At 41.3% G+C, this 16,966-nt stretch overlaps 1 protein-coding gene across 14 annotated transcripts in view; it reads right to left on the bottom strand.

Annotated features, from left to right (window-relative positions):
• The window catches only part of MEF2C (myocyte enhancer factor 2C), a 176,167-nt gene that overhangs the window by 77,362 nt on the left and 81,839 nt on the right, over positions 1–16,966 (bottom strand). For all 14 annotated transcript variants that reach the window (XM_081213429.1, XM_081213436.1, XM_081213428.1 and 11 more), the window contains one exon: positions 2,745–2,948. In XM_081213429.1, coding sequence (XP_081069555.1) covers positions 2,745–2,948 — 204 coding nt within the window. The remainder of the gene's footprint in view (positions 1–2,744; positions 2,949–16,966) is intronic.

Genomic DNA, 16,966 nt, shown 5'->3' with positions numbered 1-16,966 from the left:
CACACTTAGTTCCCTAACCCCTCCATGCAGTTCCCACATATATACTTTACAAGCAAAATTGTGTCTAATTATCCTACTCTGACCAAGGCCATGCTTCTAAGCTGCTCAGTTCGAATAGGCTAAGAATTGAAACTTCATTTTAGAAAGAAGCAGAACATTAGTCTATAGGCTGATCACCACACATGTGCTCAGCATCCCTGTGAAGTAAAGAAGACTCAACTACATACCAGATGCCAATATGTGGCAAAAAAGCAGTATGGATTCTGTTAAAGCAGAGGTCAGCAATTTTTTTCAGCAGGGGACCGAACTATATTTTGGAAAAAATAAAAAAAAATGAATTCCTATGCCCCACAAATATGCATTTTAAATAAAAGGACACATTCTTCTCATGTAAAAACATGCTGATTCCTGGACTGTCCGCAGGACAGATTTAGAAGGCGATTGGGCCGTATCCGGTGCCCGGGCCTTAGTTTGCCTACCTATGTGTTAAAGTCTGTTAAACAATCACAGAGATGAGAAAAAGAAAGAAAGAAAGAAAGAAAGAAAGAAAGAAAGAAAGAAAGAAAGAAAGAAAGAAAGAGGAGAGAGAGAGGAAGGAAGGAAGGAAGGAAGGAAGGAAGGAAGGAAGGAAGGAAGGAAGGAAAACTGCCCTAAATCCTGTAGTATGAAAAGATAAATATCATTTTCTTGGGAGAACAGTTTGCTCATTTTGGGTTAGCATTACAGTATATGTGAATGAGATCAATGTCAAACAATGCTGGATACCTTAAAAGAAGATGATTTCTGGTTTTGTGTAGGATAGGGCTTTCTTTTTTTGCATTTCCCTGGTGCATTTAAATATTTAAAAGACAGCAATTCTTTATTCTGCACTAAGACATGTACTCAAGCTACTTTTGTGTGTGAAGCTGCCTGCCTCTTCAGCTTTTGTTTTCTTGCTTCATTGTACTAGCAACAGTGATGCTAATTATCCAGTAAAAGAATATAATTACACTGAAGTTTTTCCCCCTCCTTTCCCCTAATGTAAAGATTCTACCCCCCAAAAAACACCCACACACGCTGCAAAACTATTTCCTCTGACCCTGAAACAGTGCTGAATCCAGAGTGACCTCTGCACTCTGTATTTCAGTCTGAATATAGAAAATCACATCCTTTCAAGTTAGTAAGCTATTTTAGCTGCCAGCAAGCCATATGGAAGAAACAGTACTCAAGGCATTTTGTCTCTCTTTTGTGTGATTATCGCTTAACCATTTGAATCTACCAAAATGATTGCCAACGTGTTCCTGCAGCTTTTGCTTTTTTGGTAGAAAGAGCCTGAAACCTTTGTTGACACAAATCTATGAACGGCCACAACTTCATGGCCACCAAACTCACTACTGCACATCCTGTCACAAAGCATAGTTTCCACATATTATTTACTGGCCAGGCTGAGTGGTTGAAGAACTAGCATATTAGCTAAGGTAAAAGGTAAAGGACCCCTGGATAGTTAAGTCCAGTCAAAGGCATCTGTGGGGTGTGGCGCTCATCTCACTTCAGGCTGAGGGAGCCAGTGTTTGTCCACAGACAGCTTTCCGGGTCATGTGGCCAGCATGACTAAACCACTTCTGGTGGAACAGAACACTGTGACGGAAACCAGAGCACACGTCGTTTACCTTCCCTAGTACTCAGATTGCTGAGCAGACTCTGAACCTTCAAATAATGTGCTACCCATGCATTCCCTAAGCCTTAACCATGGTGTCTGGTCAGCCAAAGAGTTGGTACAGTTATCACAGGGAAGGAGAGCACAAACTTCTTCTTCTTTATGGGACTGCTTTGTGCACTTTTGGATTTGCATTAAAGCATAAAAACAAAAGTGCAGGAAGCCACCAAGCAGACAGGCACTTAAATTCTGGCTCCACTGAAATCAGCAGCAAAACTCCCAGAGATCGTTACATTGAAATAAGTATTTCTCAAAGACGGTTAAGGCTGGTTAGGGTGACTCACCTATCTGTTTACATCTTTACTTAAAAGTACTGCCATAAGATTGCAGAGTAAATCAATGGCAGCAAACAAGAAATACAATGCATTTGGGAATCAATGCTCTTCTGGGTTTTCCTTTTCGTTATTTGCAAAGCAACAAAATATTTATTTCAAACCACACTGAACAATACATTAAGGCCAAATGTGTAAAAGGCCTGGTTTACTTTGCACCGTAAGATTTTTACATGATGTTTAACTTGCACTCACATTAGAAAACCTATTGGATGGCTATCTAGCGACCTACCTATCTCTCTAATGTCAATCCATCATTTTAAGAAGGTGATGGCTTGTATTATTATGCTTGACAGTAAGAAAGGGTTTCTGCACTGAATGGAAGTGACTTCTTTATAAATATAAAATGGAAGCAAAATTGATTAAGGAACTCAAATAGTATATTGCTTTGTCCTGTATTCCACAGTTTTGTGAGTTGTAGAAAGAAACACATGTAGCTATTTCAGCTGAACGTCATCAAGTACCGTATTTTTTGCACCATAACACTCACTTTTTTCCTCCTAGAAAGTAAGGGGAAATGTCTGTGCGTGTTATGGAGGGAATGCCTACAGGTGGCATGCCTACGGATTTTCCTCCTCTAAAAACTACGTGTGTGTTATGGTCGGGTGCGTGTTATAGAGCGAAAAATACGGTAATTGACATGAAGGAAACAAAGTCAGTATGAAACTTGCATGGCAAAGTATAGGTGGGGGGAATTGCAAGAGGTGTATTCTTACCTCAACAATATCTGAATTCGTTCGACTCTCGTGTGGCTCATTGTACTCTGTATACTTCAACAACACCTTGTCCATATCAGTGCTGGCGTACTGAAACAGTTTGTTGGTGCTATTGAAGATTATTAGAGCAATCTCACAGTCACAGAGAACACTCAACTCATAAGCCTTCTTCATTAACCCAAATTTCCTCTTCGTAAATGTCACCTGAAAAAAAAGAAAGAAAGGGAGAAGTCAGGTCCGTCTCTTTTGCTTTTCATGAAATGTTACCTTGCAGTTGATATAATTTCTGGGCTTGAACAAATTCAGGAGGGAAGTGAAACAGCCAACCTAAATATAGTACCAACAAATAATATAAATATCTCTGACGTTTAAGTAACTGAGGAAAGACATATGAACAATGCTTAATGCTCAAGAAAGGCGAGAAGCATAATGATTACCGTATTTTTCGCCCCATAAGACGCACCGGCCCATAAGACGCACCTAGATTTTAGGGGGGGAAATGAAGGAAAAAATTTTTATTTCCCCCCCAGGTGCGCTGTGCTACACCAGGAGCTTGGGGCGTGCGGAGCTCAGCGCGCCCCAAGCTTCTGCGTGCCGGCAAGGTCTCCGCTAGCGTGGGAGAGCCGGCGCCTCTCCCAGGGCTAGCGGACCCCTGCGCTAATCCAGAAGCTTGGGGCGTGCTGAGGTCAGCGCGCCCCAAGCTTCTGCATGCCGGCAAGCAGTCCGCTGCCGCCCCAAGCCTTGCGCACCCTGCCTTCAGGGCGCCCGACGCTCCGAGAAGCAGGCTGCTATCCGCAGCCTAGACATCCCTGCGGGTCCTCCCACAGGGCTGCCTGGGCGGCGGAATTGTTCCCGAAGCGTCGGGCGCTCTGCCTTCAGGGCGCTCGACGCTGCGAGAAGCAGGCTGCTACCCGCAGCCTAGGCAGCCCTGTGGGACCTCCCACAGGGCTGCCTGGGCTGCGGAATGGTTCCCGAAGCGTCGGGCGCTCTGCCTTCAGGGCGCTCGACGCTGCGAGAAGCAGGCTGCTATCCGCAGCCTAGGCAGCCCTGTGGGACCTCCCACAGGGCTGCCTGGGCTGCGGAATTGTTCCCGAAGCGTCGGGCGCTCTGCCTTCAGGGCGCTCGACGCTGCGAGAAGCAGGCTGCTATCCGCAGCCTAGGCAGCCCTGTGGGACCTCCCACAGGGCTGCCTGGGCTGCGGAATGGTTCCCGAAGCGTCGGGCGCTCTGCCTTCAGGGCGCTCGACGCTGCGAGAAGCAGGCTGCTATCCGCAGCCTAGGCAGCCCTGTGGGACCTCCCACAGGGCTGCCTGGGCGGCGGAATTGTTCCTGAAGCGTCGGGCGCTCTGCCTTCAGGGCGCTCGACGCTGCGAGAAGCAGGCTGCTATCCGCTGCGAGAAGCAGGCTGCGGATATCTTCCTGAAGCCTGGAGAGCGAGAGGGGTCGGTGCGCACCGACCCCTCTCGCTCTTCAAGCTTCAGCGAAAGCCTGCATTCGCCCCATAAGACGCACCCAGATTTTCCCTTCATTTTTGGAGGGGAAAAAGTGCGTCTTATGGGGCGAAAAATACGGTAATCTGGGCTGGGTGTCTCTGCTCTTATTTACAAGTTCAAAACACTGGCATTAGAACCCTCTGCGCAATAAGGCAATTCAACATACTTGGTTGCCAGTACACAAACTGTTTCATATATTTTCAGACTCATGAACTTTTGCTTCTCACTTACTAAAATTTGCTACCTTGAGTGTAGTCCTAGCAATAGCAATATTTTAAAGGTACTCTCTTCTGAGGGAAGAGCAGACTCCTTTACATATGCCGCCAATCTGACTCCATTTTAGCTTTGAGAAACCCTCAAATATACATAGGATAATGCTTTCATTTTATTATTTATATTTCATTTAGAGATATTTACGTTTCATATATTGTAACATTCTATTATTTATATTTATTTTGTTTTTTTAAAAAAACTTGTATCTGTTTTAATTTATGTCGTGAGCTATTGAGTCCTGAACCGGGAGAGGCAGAATATCAACAAACAAACAATTCTGCTTAACATCTTCCAACATCAGCAAATATTAATGAAGAAGCTAATATAAGCACTTATGATCCAGGCATATATATGCACTTGTACATTAAATTAAAAATGAAGTAGCAGTGAACTAGAGCCCTGTACTCTTCTTCCACCCTATCTTTCCAATTTCTTCCTCCTAATTTTTGTCTCTGCCTGAGACAATAAAAAATGAGTTTACTAGTTATGATACTGTTGAAGTAAAATAACCAGAGCTTGCCAAATTCATGCCATTTAAAAAAAATAATAATCTTATAATAGCTGTTTTGAAAAGGGGATCCATTTATAGATACAGGGATACACAACAAGGGCCAATTCACATTTGATATTTAGAGCACAAGTACAAAAATGTAGGAATATAGAAAGCTGCCTTATACTGTGTCAGAACATTGGACCATATAGCTCAGTATCACCTCTAATGTAGGTCTGGTTTGCACATATGATAAACCATGGTTTATTAAACTATGGCTTATTAAACCATGGCTTAGTGTGAACTTAACTCAGCAACTGAACTATGTTTTATTAACTATGATTAAATGTTGTTTGTTAATCATGTTTCGTAACCAGCTTATAAACCTTAGTTCATGTAAACCATAGCTGAGCATTAAGTGTAAACCTGGACCCCCTTCTTAGCTAAGAAACTGTCATTGCTACAGAGCCATGCTTGAAGAGTAGCAAAAAAAATTCAAACTATTCTCAATGCTCAGCTGCTCTTGCTGGAGCTTTTAACCACTCTGTGATGTAATAAGCCAAGGTTGAAGCGATCATCTGCTAGACAACTCAGCTTTAACTATTGTTTATTAAATTATAATTAAAATTAGCTATAATTAATGTTAACTACGGTTTAGTACTATGTGTGAACCAGAGAACTGATTGACAGGGGCCATCAAGGGCCTCAAACAGGGGCCTTTCTCAGTCCAAACTGGATATCCTCTCCCTGTACACATCACAACAGTGGAGAATTCTGCATCCTACTTGGGACAGAGAGAACAGAAATAGTGCCCAGACAAATGATCATGGCAACTGCATTTCTGTGTACATTAATTTTTTGTTGCTCTACCTTGTATTGCCTTAACCGGAGGAAGACGTGCACATGAAAACTGGATAACTTTATTGCCTATTTTAAAGTGACCCTGTCCGCAATAAAAACAACAAAAAGCTCTTCAATATAAAACAGTATGTTCACTCTTTCTTCATATGGTATTGCTTGTTTGTGAGATAAAGTCCACTGCAAGTTTCTACAGCAATCTGCCAAATCAAAGACAGCTATAGTAAAAATCATAGCACTACAGTGCACACGGGGCAAGGCTACTTAATGATATGCTAGTTACTATCAGCTCTTTAATGCTATAAGTAAAAGTACCTCTGCACATGGATCTCTGCTAGACGTAAAAGACTCTACTGTACATGGCTCACAAAGCTGTCGTTTTATCTTCTTACATGCCTAATGCAGGCTAATGCTAACAGCAGCCCCAGTCTGCCATGAAATCTCGGCCGGTCATGCCATGGAAAACGTGACATTAAGTCTGTCTAATCCCACCAGCTAGTCCATCTAAAAGAAATGTGGCCAGATGCCAATTCGCTGCACATTTATTTTCCACAACAAAACCCAAATGATGTTCTGTGTTGCCATCTCAATATTCCTGTTCCCATTACAAAATTATTTTTTACCAAAGGGTTGCAACACCAGGATAGTACTCTCTCTCTTTCTCTCCCCCCTTTCAGGGATGGTTTGAACCCAGTTTACAGCTACTAACTATCCAACAATTTTGATGGACTGCAACATACGACAGCTATTATCTATTTGCCAATATGTATGCAGCAGTGTTGGAGTCCAGTAGCAAATGATCTGAGAACAGGTTTGAACAACTGAACAGTCGTTCAATAGTGGGACTGAATCGGCTTAACTGGGCTATGGACTGGACTACCTGATGACCACAGCTTCCTTAGAAAATATGCTGGGTTTGAAGAAAGCAAATATCCAGGTGCTTCTATCCTTACCCCAACCCCTAGTCCATCGTTTCTTTTCGTCTCTACGTTGACTGACTGCAAAGGGTGACAAGCAGTTGTGTAAAAATGAGAATCTGGTGGCATAGCTTGCCATGCAGGAGAAAAGCCACTCATCCTATAATCACTTATGCTGTAGGTATTAGAAGTACATAGATCCCAACAGTGGTTAAAAAGAAAAATATGGGGAAAAATTGGGCCACATATAAAGATTTGTTAATAGAAGTTGAAAATAAGGTAAAATTAAAGTCTTTTGAAGAGTTGAAAGGAAAATTGACCGATTGGTTGCAATATCATCAATTGCACAATGTTTTTAAGGATGATGTTAAAAATAATGGCTTTGCAAATACTAAGTCAAAACTGGAGACTGAGTTGTTAGAACGTAAAGGTAAATTTTTGTCAAAGGTGTATAATCTATTGTTAGAATGGCATACTAAAGATGAACAAGTTAAGATGTTTATAATAAAATGGGCTAAGGATTTTGGATATAATATTCAATTAGAGGCTTGGGAAAAGCTATGGAAAAAAGGAATTAAATTCACTGCATGTACAGCCTTAAAGGAAAATATAATGAAGATGATGTATAGATGGTATTTGACACCAAATAAATTAGCAAAAATGTATAGGACAAGTGATAATATGTGTTGGAAATGTAAAGAAAAAGAAGGGAATTTTGACTTTATGTGGTGGACTTGTTCCAAGGTTAAAGCTTACTGGGACATGATATATAATGAGCTTTAAAAAATGTTTTAAAATACATTTCATAAAAAAGAAGCTTTTTTTGTTGGGTATAATAGAAGAAATTCCCAAGAATGACTATAATATATTTCTCTATGCCACAACGGCTGCAAGGACTCTTTTAGCCCAGAAATGGAAGCAACAAGAAGTACCAACATTAGAAGAATGGCAAACTAAAATGATTGAATATGCAGAACTGGCAAGACTGACTGGGAAAATCCGAGGCTAGCGAGACCAACTGTTTGAAAAAGACCGGAGTAAATTTTTATTATGTTTGAAAGAACATTGTAAATGCTTGACAACACTAACAGGCTGACTTAAAGGTGTGGTTTTTTTTGTTTTTGTTTTGCAAAGTAGAGGTAGAAACCTGTTTACAATTATTTTAAAAAAAAGAATAAAAGGAGGTAAATAGGGGTAAATTTGAAATGCTAAAGAAATTATGTAAGGATGTAAGAAAGTAGTTAGGGGGAAGGGGGGAAGTCGAAGACTCGAGAGAGTCAAAATATATGTGATGATAAGAAAAAATGTTAACTGTTTGGTTTTAAAAATGAAATTCAATAAATATTATATGAAAAAAGTACATGGATTCCTTATCTTTCCTTCTGTGTGTTTTTTTTAAAACTGAACACAAGCACAGTCTCTACAACTCCATTGTTATGAAACATGCTGAATTTTATGTTTATCTAATTGTATGAGTGTACACAGGAAGGCAGATTGCAGACATGTTGAATGTAAGATATGAACCCTAAAGTGTGGTTTAAATGGTTCACTAGTCTGTATTAAATGATCTAGGCAAAGCACCTGAACTCATGAAGGCAAGCTGACTTACACAACTGGAATTGATAAAAATGCTCAAGGGTGCATGCATGATGGTGTGGAGGCAGTCAAACCATCATTTTGAACCCATCAGACCTGGTAACTTTGAACTTAATGCTGTTTTAAGACTGTCTCTGCTTCACAGGAAGTGGCAATACATGACTTGAGTACAGCCCAGGACATGGAATGAGCAGGATGCACGAACCCCACATACTGTGCTGCATCTCAAGCTATTTTCAATCAGACTTGCAGACCACAGCACTGGAGGAGGAGTGTCTGCATATAGTATGGTTTCTGTTGCAGAGAAACCTCAGAATTTACAGCTTCTCGCCATCAAAGTACACTTTGGGACAAAAATATCTTTAAGGCCACTGTTTGTGTTTACAGTTAGGTCCTCCTGAACATTTAGGAGACCACATAAATATGCTACACAGCACATACTAATTTTCATAAGACGTGTCACAGACCATTGCAAATGATTTCTTTTCATCACAATTAAAAAGATGAAATGAATAAAAGTTTCATTTAATTTTTTCTCTCTAAAATGTAATCTTAATTGCTCATTGATTCATTATCATCTTCTCCAAATGTATTATATCATGATGCTACCATTGTTCACAGAGAGATAAAACTGTTTTTATGCATCACGGTTTCTAAAGTGAAAGAGAAATTTCACAATTCTTTTAAAATATGCCACTCATTTAGAGTTAAAAACTTAAAGACATTTTTGCACTTAACACAATATCATCATAAATCATTAATATCTCATACTTTTACAATAACTTGTTATACAAATGAATCTATTCTTTTAGTAACAGTTGAAAGTTCAAAGACTTCAGAAACTATTTGGAACATCTTGAAAGGTATTTAAGAATGAATTTTCTTTTTTCCATTATTCATACTTTAAAAACAAAAGTATATTATCTTTTGAATGCACATTACATTAATAATAAAATTTTAAAAATCAATATTAAATTTTTAAAAGTTGTGGAATTGGTCTCCAGTCTACTCAATTAGCTATTCAGCTAATTATAATTAGCTGATAAGCATAGATTGAGATGGCAGACATTGACTTTAATTTGGGAAAACTTTGCTGAGTATATAGTTTTCATGAATTATTAAAACATGTCGTCTCTTTGTCTCAGTCCATGTTCAGGAATATGGATCTAGCTCATGAAAGTTTTCATTTGCTGTACTAATGGGTACACACAAAAACCTTGCAATGGGGTAGCCAACGTGTTGTTGGACTACAGCATGGACTACAGTCATGCTGACTGGGGCCAATGAGAGATGTAGTCCAACAACCTCTGTAGGGTACTGTGTTGGCTATCCCTACCCAACTGGCTACACTAAATTTTCTGTAAGTTTGTTCATATTACTCAGCACCATACACAACTATATACAAAACTGGAAGCAGCCGATCTGTATGTACAGGTCTAAACTTAGGCATGATGGTGCTTAAACAAAACAGTGAAATGCATTGGATCCTAGAGGAATGAGCCCACCTAGCCACTGAGTAAGATGAGTCCATCTTACTCAGTGGATGACCTACTGTCTGCACAAAGGATGAATGTGGTCTGTGTGCTATGCTGAAATGTTTTTCGATCATTCTCTATCCCCACATTTTTTATCATTTATCACTCTCTACCAACAGATGAGAAAAGAAATTACATGTGTCCATTATCAAAGGGGTGAGGGGCGGGGGATTGCTGTATTTACCATACATTCAAGTTTGACAAGGGATGTTTGTGGATGCCCTTTTTTCATTCCACAAATCATCTATCCAGTGGTCTGCACTCTGCAGCCTTCATGGGTACTGTCTTTCCTGAAAACCCCATAATATCCTCAGCTGAGCTTCGGTCTGAGGAAGAAATAATTTGAGAAACTGGAGTACGGGTTGCAGCTCAGCATTAGTATATACATATAAATATAGTTCTGCAATGAGACTCTTCGTAAGGGCATCTACAAAGAAGCTCTCTAAATATCTGAAGGCAACGTAGTGCAATCTGATCTTCAGAAAACAGTTTAGCCAGGAGGGTAGCCAGGTCGTCTGAGGTTCACACCCTGAGATTCTGAAGGCAGAGCATGGAGCCTCAGAAGTAGGACCCAGTTCCTACTCTGGAGAAGCAACTACTTTTTCTGATTTCCATCTCTGGTGTGAGTTATTGCCCTATTTCCAAGTGTTGTTGATTATTCCTCTATTATGCCACTTCCATACAGAGTCAAAAGGTACTGAGAGTTGAAGAATATGACAGGGAGAAGGGTCTGATTGTAACAAAAAAATTGCCTAAGTTCTTACCCAGAAGACCCATGAGAAATAAGTTAACATGCTTGTGCCTTCTTCTTTTGCAGAGAGCCAGAACTGAGGCAACTGCAAGGAAAGTTTAAAAAAGGTCAGGCTCAAGTTTGATTTTGCTACATTGTGGGTGTGTATCATTTCTTGGGATTTGAAAACTGATAGGGGTATTTTTGTCTGTGCACCCATGTCAGAATGAGTGTGTTCACTTTCCTGTTTGCCTGCATGCTTGGGTTTGCGGTCCTGTAAGTGGTTCCTCTGCCTGTCTCTCTCTCTTTTGCTCCCCCCCCCCTTTTGTGATTGAATCATGGATAGAAGATGCAATTAGGGTATGAAGCAAAACAGTTCCCCCATCACTGCAAAATAATGGGAGATGCTGCACTTGTGGAATGTCAAGTCTTCATTTAAGTATACCTTATCCCATTTTGGTATGACTGGGCCCAGTACAGTCCCAGAATGGCTCAGAGCTTCAAGAACCATCCAACTTTCACCAGTATGAGAACATAGCCCTATACTGAATCAGCCTATGTAGCTCGACATTGTCTACACTGACTGGCACCAGCTGTGCAGGATTTCAGACATGGTTATCTCTCAGTCTTCCTGGAGATACAGGAGGCTGAACCTGGAACATTCTGCAAAATTTCTACCACTGACCAACAGCCCTATATCATTTCTATTGCTTCTTGCTTTAGTCAACTATTTCTGCTTACTTCATGTTTTCTATTCGCTAATCCACTTTTCAGTCTCCCTCAATTAGCAACCCAAATTCTGGCCACTCTTCCTGAAGCACCATTCTGCTGCAACATCTCCTGTGCTCCAGAACATTCCAGTGCACTTAATCAGGCCTTCCAAAAGTGCCCTTCACTTCCACTGTGAGCACTGGTCTTCCTGGAAGAATGTCAATGCTGCCAAGAAAACACACACAACTAACATGGGCTCAGATACTGAAGAAAATTTTGAAGCTGTCTAGGCCTATAGGTTACCCTGTAGCAACAACTTGAGTAGAAGGATCTGCTGTGAACACAGAATGTCTCAAATTCAGTTCCCTGTATCTCCAGATAGATCTGCTGAATCCCCAGGGAGCAAGATAGGCCAAGGCTCCGACATGGTTCAATACAACTTCCCATGTTCCTAAAGATGAATTTCAAATTAAAAGTATTCTCATAGAGCACTTCGTTATTCTACCACTCAGAATTAATATCAGTCTACACATTACATTACATTACATTACATTGGGACGCGGGTGGCGCTGTGGGTAAAACCTCAGTGCCTAGGACTTGCCGATCGTACGGTTGGCGGTTCGAATCCCCGCAGCGGGGTGAGCTCCCGTCGTTCGGTCCCAGCTCCTGTCCACCTAGCAGTTCGAAAGCACCCCTAAAGTGCAAGTAGATAAATAGGTACCGCTTTATAGCGGGAAGGTAAACGGCGTTTCCGTGTGCTGCGCTGGTGCTGGCTCGCCAGAGCAGCTTCGTCACGCTGGCCACATGACCCGGAAGTGTCTTCGGACAGCGCTGGCCCCCGGCCTCTTAAGTGAGATGGGCGCACAACCCTAGAGTCGGACACGACTGGCCCGTATGGGCAGGGGTACCTTTACCTTTACCTTTACACATTACATTATGCTCAAGGCTTCCCCGTGTTGACTGCCATAACAAGGGTTGTATTGTCTAGTGTGGTTTGCTGCACGGATCATCAGGATTTTGTGGAGTCTTTCTGCACAAGCAACAGATGCTGCTAAGAACATCTGGTACTGGCATAAAAACTCCCCATGCATTCCAGAGGATCCGAGTAGCAACAATGGTGAGGATACAGCAATGGTGAGGATAATCATCGGGTGGAAATCTGCTACACATGAATAAAGGAACGTGTAAACCAGCTCTTACTTGGAGAGCAAAGCAGGTGCTAGGCAACCTCCAAGTATATCACACATCACTAAGTTTCAACTGAGTCCCTCCTTACTCTGCCACCAGGCACAACAAAATAGAAAAGACAACTAAAACTTCACAGCTCACTAACACTCAAAACACGCAAAAGGAATTCACATGACAGTCATTGGTTATAAGACATCACTGCATCCGGCCGGCTGTAGATAGTTGAAAACACCCTCGGTCTTCTAATAATGCTACTGAAATGGCACAAAACCAACTGAAGTAAATCCCCAACATCCTTTTTTAAAAGGCAACTTCAGAAAGGGGAATTTGTAGCTACGAAGCCACTGTGTGTGTGTGTGCGCGCGCACGTGTGCGTGCGCACTAAAATTACCTCTACCTGCAACTTGCCTTCATCAAATCCTCTCTCTTCTACCCTTGACTTATTTTTCTTTCTTCTGCAGGGTTCCAGATACATTAACCCTTTTTCTCTGACTCGGAAAGTGTAAGCAAGTAAATGATGAAAGCAATGGGGAGGACAGCAGCTTGCTCACTGGGGCTCTCTAGCTAGAGAGCAAGGCAAAGCAATGGCAAGAAGGAGCTGAAGATATGGACAACGGAGCTGGGGAGTCCCACTAAGAAGAAGGGAACATGATAAGAGAGGGGAACCACATTAAGGATATATTGCCAGCTGCACCCCCTGAAAACAACAACACTACAGAGCATTCACATGACCATCTGAGCTTGTGGTTTTTAAAAGTTCATTCTCATTCATGCTGCTGGCCTGCTACAATCTAAGTTGATCATAGACAAACCACCCTAGCTTTTTGAGCAGTTGGGATGACATGCAAAAAGCCAGTCTGTCTTCACTTTACACATGGTGTGCAGCTTTCAAGTTCCTGGCTCAACCTTGGGCTGCATCAGTGAAAAACAGCACAGGCAAGCATGGGCTCAAGTGGTCATGAATGAGTCCTTAGTCCTTAAATAGCACTGGAGGAAGATGGGTCCTTGAAATAGCACCAGTGGAAGATGGCCCTAGTGAAAGTGAACAGGACTAGAACTTGTTGAAATATAAATCTGTACACAAACTGCAATATGATCCTATGCGTACGGTAATTGCAGACAGAGATCAAGTAGCATTTTGCTTTGTAGTGAATGAAGCTTCCCTGTTTTGCAGGCAGGCCCCCCTCACATATAACTTTGTAAAACATAACAAATTTGACTTCTTCCACCTAGAAGCCACCCCAACAATTTGTGGTAGCAAAAAAAGGAACAGCACTTGGCCATTGTTTATGTTTATCTAAAATTACAGATGACATACCGTGCCACTCCTAGCTTTAATTGGCTCCGTGTAGGAGCAAAAATTACTGGTGAAAGGTAAAAGCCACAAATCTACCCACTTTGTCATCTGCTCTTGTGGTGATAGGGAATGATACAGGGTGCAGTTGTTGTTGTCGTCATTGCCCCTCCTCTGCCCCCACTCCCCGGACTATTCCTGTCTCTCCCTTTAGTAAGCTGGCAGAATAATTTTGACCATCCCATAATAACAGTGCTGATGTCCACCAAGTGTGTGGAGGGAGGAGGGACTCACTGTGACCTTTTAAATCCTTTTTCACTCTACAAACTAGAGCCATTATACCATGGCATTTCTATAGAGACATAAGCGTACGATGTGTAGGTAGGAATTATGTCTGCTAAATACTTTGCATATTTAAATAAAGCTTCTTTGCTTTAAAATAATTTTATAAGGATTACAAAAGACTTTGAAGGGCCAGTTTAACATTGCTTGCCATGCTGCACTGGATCTGGACTAACAGCGCAGTCCTAACCATGTCTACAATTCCTGCTAGTTTCAATGGGGCTTACTCTCAGGTAAGTGGAATTAGGATTGCAGGCTGAGTTATTTGCATTTCATTCCCATGACAATCAGCAGGATTTAAGCTTAATCCAGGATGACTAACTTTTCACATAGATTTCAACAAGCCCCAAGTGTGACTAATCCATTCTGGATCCAATTCTTTACTGTTGTTCAACAACACTTTCTTTTTCCATTCCTTATCTATTTCTATATATTTCCCCACCAAAGCCAGAAAGTCTCTTTACTCCAGAATATCACATTTTTGCATGTGTTTGCTAAAAAAGCATCCAAAGCAGTTAAGCACAATTAGCTTTCATAAAAAGCTGTACATGACTTTCTGCAGTAATGAGATTCCCAAGTTTGCATCTCCTTGTGTGTGTGTCTGTGTTTTCAAATCATGATTTAACAAAGGCTCCTTTTCTACCAGCTTTATGGTTACACTCCACAGCAGTGATGGGCCGAAGCATCATTGAAGGATTCCCCCCTGACAAATCCTCCTTTGTGTAACGACTGGGCAGGACCCATTAAATGAAAGGATCTTTAAAAAGAGCAGCCAGGCACACTTCATCAGCCTGCTGCCATGTTCTTATAATCCTTCTGGATAATTCACAGGGACAAGACAGGCTGCGAAGAGAACCATTGTCACCAGCACAAGCATAGATTGCAGATCCCTAGCTGCCTGAGAGATGCTATAAAGCTGTGGCTGTAATATATCGCACACGTACCCCACCTTGCAAGCAGCCAATTGACAAGTTTGCTAAGTATTAAGATGTACACTGATTTAGTGTCACTGACTTCAACGGAAATGAATGGACTCAGAACTAAATACTGTATGCCAGTTCAACTGCGCAATGGATTACACAGGCAGCGTTCAAAACTCCCATTGTTCTAGGCGCATTTTGCAACTGGGAATTTCATTAGCGAGAGCAATTTCAGAGCTCTGGGCGCAGTACTGAGCCTAAGATTTCAGATTAAAACTGCCACTGCTGGTGCTGAGGGTGTGGGAGGAGAAATTCCTGTCTGCTCAACTTCCAGGAGATCACTGCAGCAACAAGCAAGCTGGCCTTACAGTTGGCCTTACAGAAAGACAGCACTTTGAGGGACCCACATAAGAATATTAAGGAGGTGGGCAGGGGAAGCATGGCTTTGTTTTTGTTTTTGCAGTCTTCATACTAGACCATGTGAAAAATGAACATAGGATTTAAGCTGAAGTTCATTCATTTTCAGCTTTGTATTTGTGTTATAAAAAACGTGCACCTAGACATTCCATTGTGGCACCCATAACCTAGGTTTAAGGTGCTGTTTAGCTCCTAGCTTTCATATCTCAGTTTCTAACACTGTAGACAGGATGTGATAAAGCAGAACAGTCTAGAACATCATAGAAAAGGTCTCTCTTTCTGTCTCATTAGAATAGTAGCAAACTAATAATGGAACATGGAGTTAAGCAAACTGTTCAAATTGACCCTCTATCTAGTAAAAAAACAAAAACAAAACAAAAACAACAACCAGGACATGTCCTAAGTTTTCAAATACAGGATTGCTGATCTCTGTTATGACACTTGCCTTCAAGAGTAACAGGAAGAGAGATAGTTCACAGGTATGTTAATTAACAGGTGTTTTAGGAATCCAGAATTTAAAATGTTTAGAAGTATTTCATATCTCTTGTTCTCCCATATTCTAAAACAATTCTTTCTTTCTTTCTTTCTTTCTTTCTTTCTTTCTTTCTTTCTTTCTTTCTTTCTCTCTCTCTCTCTCTCTCTCTCTCTCTCTCTCTCTCTCTCTCTCTCTCTCTCTCTCCTCTCTTCTACCCCATGAGCATAAGCCAGAATAGCAGCTGCATTTTGTGGTTATGCACTGCAAGATGGAAGGACTCCGAGTTGCTTTCCTTTCCTCATGCTGTCTCATACCAACACATGCTGGCAACTGGCAATCATACATGCATGAAAAGTTAGGTGGTCAAAAGAGATATCGAATTGAACATGAATCATGAATCTTGTGGGGTTTGAAATTGCACCTTGGAGAACTGTATGTTATAAAGTTCTAAGGAGAACATTTCATTTGCAATAGAATTCACCCGGCTTAACATTACACACACGCTGCAAATGAGTTTGTATGCTGCACACCCACCCTCATAAGCAATGAGGGTGTCATTTCAGCCGTATATTACATTTTGGCAAATACAAATAAATGTTTGGGGTGAAAACATGTTTACTAGTTAAAACAAAGCTAAAATGTTCATGAGGTAAAGGTCAGAGAATATTTCATTCCCTACTGAGCAAATGGTCAGGAAGCACATTTGTCTCCATTTCCTGTCAAAACAGGAAGAGTGCAACTTCTTCCTCCACACAATGACTTTAGTTTTGCTTCCCACCTCCAGCTCTTACTCCCTCAGGGCCTTCCAAATGAATTTTAGAAGTGATCATTTCTTTTGCCTGTGTCTGTGACAACTCACTGACTTGGCTTGCTTTTTACTTTGTCTACTTGATAATACTAACAATTAAAAGCAATGAGATCTAAATATAGCATTTGAAGCTAGTTCATCTAAATTGTGCTCCAATATAGTTTAGTAGTACTACA

Source organism: Podarcis bocagei (genome assembly GCF_964188305.1).
Source record: "Podarcis bocagei genome assembly, chromosome: 11".
Lineage (NCBI taxonomy): Eukaryota > Metazoa > Chordata > Lepidosauria > Squamata > Lacertidae > Podarcis > Podarcis bocagei.
This window is presented reverse-complemented; position numbering and strand designations above follow the sequence as displayed.